General features: G+C 37.3%; 1 protein-coding gene across 1 annotated transcript; it reads left to right on the forward strand.

Annotated features, from left to right (window-relative positions):
• Positions 1-646: 646 nt before the first annotated feature.
• LOC121427463 (late histone H2A.1-like) lies at positions 647-4,811 on the forward strand. Its single transcript, XM_041623862.1, has 3 exons — positions 647-1,030; positions 2,289-2,491; positions 3,055-4,811. Exons 1-3 carry the CDS (start codon positions 922-924, stop codon positions 3,142-3,144), a joined length of 402 nt encoding a protein of 133 aa, XP_041479796.1. The 5' UTR covers positions 647-921; the 3' UTR covers positions 3,145-4,811.
• The last annotated feature ends 4,397 nt before the right edge of the window (positions 4,812-9,208 follow it).

The following is a 9,208-nucleotide window of genomic DNA, read 5'->3' on the forward strand; positions in this document are numbered from 1 at the left end:
CCCCGATCCCCCGGGATATCCGATCCAAGCTAATGGGACTAATGGGACGTCACCTCGAGGCCTGTCTCACCCCCCTGCATCATATGAAAATACCGTGCCCGGGCGTCTCCCCTTTATCATGGTAATCACTAGTGCATTTAATACTGTGGTAACTTTTCGTTTTTGACAGGTGAACGGAACGTTGTATCCAGTCAATTCATTGAGAGACCTGCATGCCTTGAATTTGAACTGAATAGGAAACTGTTCCAATGGGCATCTCTAATACATTTCTTTGTCGCATGACATAACACAATCAGTTAACATTTTCAGATGCCTTTCCCTAAACGTAAAGAAACTATCAAGTCAAACAACAATATAAAGCATTCTAAGAATGACACTCGCGTGATCAGTGTCAATGAAACTATTCGATGCATCTGTGACGCCATTCTTATTCTTGCTTTGTTGCACAAGCGTTATACAAGTTCCCCGTGCTATTGAGGGTAGAACGAAGATCTGGGCTCCGTAACACAAAGATTAGCGATCAATCGCTAAATGAACTGACCAATCAATATCAATGTTACACGCGCATTTGGTTTAAAATGCTGACCAGGGACCAATCAGTGTGCTTCTTTCATATTTGCAATCCATCGCAAACCTTTGTGTTACGGAGCCCAGATATCCATACCAGTCAGTGGCGTTCACAGTTCTTCAATGTATTAAACCGCTTCAAGCTCTCGGCCACACCCAAATCTAAATTTATTCTTGACGGTATCCCCCATCAAATCTACGTACTTGAAGAAGACGAAAAAAAAAATCATTCCAATACTTAGATTATAGATGAACAAAACTAATTTCTTCATTCAGTGAAAAGTTTTAAGGCAGAGCAGACGGACAACTTCTCAGCATCGTTGTTCAATTTTGGCGGGAATTTCTTTCAGCATTATGAGTGGACGCGGGAAAGGCAAGCCAAAGTCTACCAAGTCAGTCACCCGCAGCTCCCGGGCTGGTCTGCAGTTCCCTGTCGGTAGAATTCATCGGTTCCTCAGAAAAGGTGAGATAAACGAGAATTATATGTATTTATTCCATACGTACATCATGGAAACAATTGCATCAAGAGATTCAAAATGAAATGTTGAAAGTGCGGAGGTCAGGAACTGTGCAAAAAAAGCTCATTCCAAGGTGTTAATTTGAAGAAAGAAAATTGATGGAAACCCTTTAAATATGAAACTGGAAAAAGTGATTACTCTATGATTCCAAATATTTGCACGAAATGTGACATTGAAGGTATTCTGTCGGTTTCATATTTGGATATTTTTTGGTAAAAATGTAAGAAGGTTGTGGAATATGAGTTGAAAACTAGATTGTCAGACGGTATGGAAGAGAAGAAAGAAGAGGGACGGGGGGGGGGGGGAGAAGGAAGGATGGAGATGAGTGATGGAGGGAGAGGGTGGATACAGGGAAAAGCGGGGGACAAGTAAAATAGTGAACATTTAAAGGGGAATGAAACCTTTGCAACAAAGAGGCTTGTGTAGAAACAGAAAAACCAAAGAATAAGAATCAAGAAAGTTTGAGAAAAATCAGACAAATAACGAGAAAGTTATGAGCATTTGAATATGGCAATCACTAATGCTATGGAGATCCTCCCATTGGCAATGCGACAAGGATTTGTGATGTCACTGATGAACATCTTTCCCTTTGGTGGACTATAAAATACCCTCAAAATGTCTCTTTACTTTTTCTTATGATGATACAAACTCTTTATCCAAGATGTATTCTTAAAAAATATGTATTACATGCCCTCATGCAGAAAGAACACATGGTCTATGGATAGATGTGATAAAAGAGGCAATTCAAGTGAAATATATACTAAAGTAATATGGGGAGAGTTGTTCACAAGTGACATCACACATCTTGGTCGCATTGCCAATTTGCTATCTCCATAGCATTAGTGATCGCAATATTCAAATGCTCATAACTTTCTCATTTGTCCAATTTTCTCAAACTTTTGTTGATCTGTTTCTTTGATTTTTCTGTTTTCACACAAGCTATCTTGTTCCAATGGTTTTATTCTCCTTTAATTGGTATCTTCGCGTAACTCGTATTTATTCGTAGAACGCCAACGCAAGTTCATTTCAGTGTTCATAGCTCTATCTCAGATGGGCCGTAGAATTAGACTATTTTATAATTTTTCTATACAAAAATGTGCCTTTATAGAAAATGATTCACAACCGTACGAGACACTGAATCGCTCTGATTAGATTTGCATTATCATGGTCAACTTGCTTTCATCGATCTAACTTTTCTTTCAGGCCAGTATGCTCATAGGATTGGTGGGGGAGCGGCTGTATACCTAGCTGCTATACTCGAGTACCTCTCAGCAGAAATTTTGGAGCTTGCCGGGAATGCAGCCCGGGACAATAAGAAATCTCGAATAGTCCCGAGACATCTCCAGTTGGCAATCAGGAATGATGAAGAACTCAACAAACTCTTGAATAATGTCACTATCGCATCGGTATGTATCCTAATGACGTCACATTTTTTTTAAAGAGTTGCGAATTTCAAGAATAATTCCTAATATGGAAAATTCAGTGATGTCATGATTTGTAATTTGAACTGTAAACGTACCACCCCTTTAAAAACGAGGCAAGCATACTAATTGGTCAAAATGATGACATCTGTACACTACCATGACTACGAGGCGTACTTAATCTCGCAGGATGATGTATGCCATCAGTGGTGTAAAGTGAGGGGGGGGGTGACCATGCATACAGAAAATCGCAATGAGATGGAATTTTTTAACGTTTTTCCTACACTCTTATTGAAAAGAAAAATCAAGGGATACGTGTGTGTGTGGGGGGGGGGGGGGGGGGGTGAAGCCCCAACGTCCGCTTCCGAAGCCCCTGCTCTTGATATTTGTATTAAGCTGTAAAGCATCGTATTTAAACGTAAGATATCTTTTCCATTTACCATGTTTACTTGCTATGGTGTTTTGCGAAAAAATTAAAAGCAGTTTCAAAATGCAGTGCTTATTTATGGATTGTTGAACTAATTTCCGTTTTTTATTTTCCTCTCTAGGGTGGAGTGATGCCCAACATTCAGGCGGTACTCCTTCCGAAGAAGAGCGGGAAAGCAGCGAAGCAGAGTGGACCGAGTATGGAGTACTAGCTGCATTGACCACCGTCACACTTCCGGCATCCCCTCGGCACTGCTCGGCATGACACGCTCGGAATATTTCGGTATACTTCGTCAACCTGTTGGCACGCTATTGTAGGCGGCACTTTTCACCCATCGGCACATCAATGCGGAGTCATTTTCATCTTCTCGGCCTCTCTGGATGTTTGCCCTCATCCGTTTAGAAATTCTCCGGCCTTCCTCTGCAACCCTTCGTCACTTTTTCGCTAGCCCTCGTTTTCATTGTCACATTTCCGTCACCATGCTAGGTATTCGTCATCCTGGCGATAACTTTCATTTTCTTAGTACCTCGTGACGTCTGCCTTCATCCGGTTAGAAACACATCTTTCTTTCGTCATCATCTCATCACAGTTTTGCTAGCCCTCGATGTCTTTCGTCATCTTTTCGGCACCATCTTCGGCATTCGTCATCCGCCCGAGATTCTTCGTCATCCTCTCGTTAATTTTCGAAAACTTGTGTTTTCTCTACACGTCTGTCATCATCCGGTTAGAAACCATCGTTCTTTCGTCATCTCTTTAATCTTTCGCTATCCCCCGTCTTTCCTCATCTTTTCGGCAACATCTTCAGCATTCGCCATCTTCTCGATAGTTTTCGTCTTCTCGATATCTCTTGACCATGTTCACACCTTTCGTTGCTAATCCCTCGTCATATTTTCAGTAGCGTTTCGGCACTATATTCACTTTGGGCACTCTCGTCTTCTCGGCATCCTTTCGACACAGTCAGGGGACTACTTTGCCACCACCTCGAAACGGAAGCCTTAAAGGACCGAGTAGCATTTTGTTTACTCGAATAGGGAGACTTTGAATTTGTTGGGTAACCTGTGATATCCCAACAATTCAACTTCATCGCGAAACGTTAAGGTTTCTACCTTTCCAGGATTATTGTCTCGACAGGCTCGAAACAAAAATACGAGAAAAGACATGGTCATTGCTCATGATATATCGGCCCTGTATTACGTGATTGATCTTACGTAAAATATACATTTGAGATTAATCACAGCGTTGCAAATGATCGGATTCGATCACAACTCTCGTGATAATGGGTTCAGAATCTCTTTGGTGGGAGCGAGTGTTAGATTATCATAAATTATTGCGCTTTGACTAAGACAGCCAGCCCTGTCATAGTTTCGAAATACTGAAACTGTGTGCATGATTTTAAATAAGGATGAATACTTTGCCAAACATTCTACCATCTCTGATTGAAATACTGTAACAGTATAAGAATTTGTAAATTGCCTTTTCAGAGAATTCTTGCATTCATTCGATTCGTTTTCGGATGTTTGTATTAGTAATATGTTCAAATCTCCAAACGCAGTTGTCGACAAAATGGCTTTGATCTGTTTAATGTGTTTAAAGTAAGTCGAGAAAATTATATTCATATTGCATTTTTAACGATTATTGGTTTACGGGAGTGAATGTTTTAAACACATACTTAAGACCTTTAGACGTCATATATTTAAAAATATCAGCTTTCTTCTAGATATCACTCCCATTTTCTGTAGATAATTAATATAATTCATGGTAGGTAGTGATAGTAATTGTTTCTTGTTCTCAGTTGCATGTGGGACTGTTGTGTAAATGATTTTTTTTTTTGTTTGCGTTACGTATGTCACATCTGTTAAATAAAGTTTTATCAATAAATTTTCTGGATCGAATCTCGTCATTATTCCGTAATTGAATCATTGGTAGTAGCATGTACTATGATCATGGATACAATTACTCGTAATTATATTAAACATGCGTCGAATGTTGCTGTTTGATTGATTGGCGAAAAACCGAATCACGTGATAAATTTTAGATTTTAGCAATCAAACACAATGTGATTTTCTTTTTTGCGCGCACCTCAAAAATAAGTGAAAGAAACTTGAGAACTCAATTTGCCTTCATTTGATGACATTTTTTGTCATTTTTTTTTCTGGAAACTAAACGCTTTTCAGTTTTTAGTGGACATCTTTTGCTTGTCCAATATATGTAGGACAAAATGCAACCCATTTATCAGTTTGGTTGTCAGTTTTTTTAGACTTATATGCTCCATGTGTGCAGCTTTTTCTGAATGTGGAATATAAAACAAATAATCACCTTTTGGTTTCATTTGAGACAAGTTATCACTTCTATCGGCTATAATCGAGACATTATACTTAATGCATGATACAATCTTCGCTTCAGGAAAAGTAAACTATATCAAATTCGCCGTGTCCTTATGTCGATGTCAACCGTATTTGCTTTGTCATGATTATTAGTATTTTTTCCTCATTTTTGTTTCTTCCGTTTGCCCCTTCTTGGCAACGATACTCTTGGCAAATATTCCCTGAAATGAACCCCTAAACAAGTACAGGAATGTTTTATTGCTACGGGTCCTTCGGCCGTCGGCTTACCTTATTTGGTTTAGTACGACCCCAACTTCTACACCTCGCGCAAAATGGACTCTAAACACGAAGTGTTGGGGCAAAAAGGACATCCTTTATACAACATTTTAATTTTGTTTTATCCCCGCAAATTCGACCTTAAACACGTAATTTTCCTCGTGAAATAAATACCTTTTTTCATTATTTTTGTGTTTTTGACACCCTTATCGCGTTGCGTACGTAACGTGCCCTATCGTGAAAAAGACATCCTTTTTACGTGTTTTTTGGTCACGCATGGTATCCACTCGTCAATGTAAGTGGCCCCCCGCCCCCTTCACTTTCTCTCTCCCACTCTCGCTCTCTCTCTTTTTTTTTGGGTGGGGGGGGGGTCGCCACAGAGCATATGCATTACATGTATTTTGTAACTTAAAACGTGTGACAAAGCTTTTTATAGTTTCAATATTGATTTTATTTATAGATACCGGAACTTTTCAAAATTGGCATGGGAGAAGAGAATGGAGTTATCCATCTTAATTGTACATGGTGTAATTTCATGATTATATTTGTAAGGTAGGTAACCAACAAAATTAAAAGGTATAGCTTACAATTTTAGGACTAAATGAATATATATTTTGAACATATAAGACTTTATAATGTATAAAATGAAGTAGACAACAATCCATTAAAAAGTGTTGGCCCAAAAGAACGCCGAAGCAACCTTTACTTTTCCTTACCGACATGAGTAAGATGAGGGCGCTCTTTAACATTTTGTTGAGTTCTGGACCTCCAAACGGATGAGATGGCAGACCGCAAACATTTATTTTCCAAATTTAAAAACGGAAATGGAATTTATGACGCAAGACAGTCCATTAACGGGGATGTGAAATCGCAAGAGACGTAAAGAAAATGTTATTGTCCAAAACCTTCAGTGATAGTATTCTAATTTTCTCTTTTTATTAGAAAATGATCTGACGCCAGGGTAGACTTCGTATAGTCTGGGACAAGCCAATGGACCATTACCGGTATTATGATTTTCATTTTTCAACAAGTTTAAAAGGGAGAAAAGGTATTTTCAATTAAGAAAGAAAGGGAAGGGGATTAAAGAGTGTCATAGTTTCAGGCACAGTTCCTACAACCACTTTTAAACCCCATTGTTAGGAAATCTTGCCCCACCCCCTCATATCAAAGTACTCTGGTGCTGCCCCCCTGTTCTGGATGGTGACATGTATTGTTGCTTCACAAGAACTTAATGTCATAAATATACAATGGAATTCTACATGGTCAGACAAGTATAAAATATAGTGCATAATATTCTATTGAAAAAAAACCTTTGTGAAAAACCCTAATAGGTGGTGGGGGCATGTACATACATAAAATACACCTACCCACAATGTTATATTCCCTACTTTTTCACTAGAAGGGGGCAGCCGCCCCCCCCCCCCCGTGGCGCCACCCTTGCTTGTATAGGACTTTTTGTCATTACAAAGCAAAAATAAAAAAAAAATCATTGGATATATTCTTCCAATTCATGGACATTATGCCCTATTGCAAGTTTTGCAACACTGTATACAAACTGTCTCTCAACTCCTCATAAAGATTGTTTTTCTCATCTCCCTTGGGTGATCTTTATAAAAAGGTTTGAATAATTGAATTTACCTCCCTATATATTTTTCTTTTCCCCATTCAAGTTACGTTTACTCTCTTTCACAATAGGAACATGAATTTAAAACTCAAAGAAACTACAGCTAATGAAAACAATTCTTTTATCCAAAGAACTTTAATTAAATATCTTTTTTTTTAACAAAGGTGACTGCAGAAACTGCCAGCATGAATTTACCGAAAAATAGCCAAACATACAGAATTATAGACTTATTGATCAATACAGAATTTAGCAATTTAATGACAACTCTGTCAGTATATGCCTAAAAAGAAATTGGCATTGACATTGTTTTTTAAATAAACCCCTCAAAAAAGTTCTGCAACTCAAGTTTGAGTACTAATAAATTTCTTAGTGTGCCATCATCATATGTAAAAGTGATATCTTTAGAAAGCATGATTATTCTTCTTTACAATCATGTGTCATTTGTAATGCTAGTGTTATCATGAAATACACAGACATGATAAAACGCAGCAATGTTAGAAATGAAATGTTGCAAAATGCGTAGTTTCCGATAGCGAATTTCCAATTGTTTGGAGGATGGACCGAGTGCATTCACTGTCACCTGCATGGTGGAAATTCTATAGAAATGGAGACTCTTGTTAGAAATCAATGCATTTTGCAACATTTCACTTCTGACTTTTCTCAATGTTCAGGGTGACTGCATATTCCATGATTACATAATCACAGCAAATGGCATGTCATTGTAAAGAGGAATAGAGGAAATTCAGCTTTCCAATGATACCAGTTTCATCTTTTATACTTCATTAACCAAAAATATATCATCCCCCAAATCTGAGTTGCAAAACTTTATTTGAGGGGTTTATATTTAAGTACATTGATACAAATTGAATATGATTACAATGCATGATTCACTTAAAGAAATAGTATTAAAAACTTCATGAAAGACTCGAGCGGTATCAACTTGGAATGGCTGAAAAATATATAAATATGTAGTCAAATTTAAGTGATGAAAGTCAAAATATGAAACAGAAAAGGTAAAAAAATTAGTTTCAAAGTGATATTTCTCACAGGCAAAACTAAAAATAAATAAAGATACTGAAAATGTACACATGCCAAACAATTTTGACTCCAAGCTTTAATAAAATCCATAAAAATACATACCTCATTTCGCTGCACAAAATGCAAATCTAGCGAAGATTGAATGTGAATAAAGCAGAGGTTTTGCACTGAAAAGGGGATGATTCTGCTCAACCTGCTAAAAAGGGAATTTCTTTTCCATAGAGGGGAAATGAGGTAAAATGATGAAATTAGAAAACCAAGTACCGTGAAAGGAGTTCAAACTTGACTTATTTGAAATTCATTACGTGATTCAGAAAGGACGAGCTATGCTCATAAAAAAGTATCCTAACAAAGCTTTTACGGTTATTTCAATTTTTCTGAAAATAAAATCATTTTGTTTGTTATTGCTTTAATATATATTTGATTATTAATTCTAATAAACCTATCTCTCATGCAGGCTCTAATGATCATCTACATTATTTCAATAATCTCTCCATCGCTAAATACACACTTGTACTTTGTATCTGCTGAGTTAAATCTTTGCTTTTTAGAATTAAGTAGCAAAAGAGCTATTTGGCAGCACTGCTATACATATTTCGTATAAAAGATCTATATATATATTATGCCATTATTATCATCAAGATTGAAATATATGATGCAAAACATTTGGGAGGCCTACAAAAGCTGCATACATGTACACAAATGATAACCCCATTTCCGAGTACATTTAGGAAATTCATCAAATTTCAAGGCACTTTTTTTCTTTAAAAAAACCCACTAGGGTAGCCGACTCGACAAGCTATCCATTTTTTTTGTTGCTTTTCCCTAAATTCCTATACTATTGTAATGTTAAAAACTAAAATTTGTATATATACCATGTACATGTAGAAGTGTGACCATTACCTTCTTTGGCATGTAAATTTGTGGGTTTTTTTTACATGGAATAATTAAATAAATGGACCGAAAGTGACCTGAAAAACAGGTACAGTTACAACTAGGTAGTCAAAGGCTGA

The sequence above is a fragment of the Lytechinus variegatus genome, chromosome 14 (assembly GCF_018143015.1).
Source record: "Lytechinus variegatus isolate NC3 chromosome 14, Lvar_3.0, whole genome shotgun sequence".
NCBI lineage: Eukaryota > Metazoa > Echinodermata > Echinoidea > Temnopleuroida > Toxopneustidae > Lytechinus > Lytechinus variegatus.

Coding starts and splice junctions, on each gene's coding strand:
- LOC121427463 (XM_041623862.1), top strand. CDS start 922: ATGAGTGGACGCGGGAAAGGCAAGCCAAAGTCTACCAAGTCAGTCACC. Junction 1,031..2,288: donor TCATCGGTTCCTCAGAAAAG/GTGAGATAAACG, acceptor CTTTTCTTTCAG/GCCAGTATGCTCATAGGATT. Junction 2,492..3,054: donor ATAATGTCACTATCGCATCG/GTATGTATCCTA, acceptor TTTCCTCTCTAG/GGTGGAGTGATGCCCAACAT.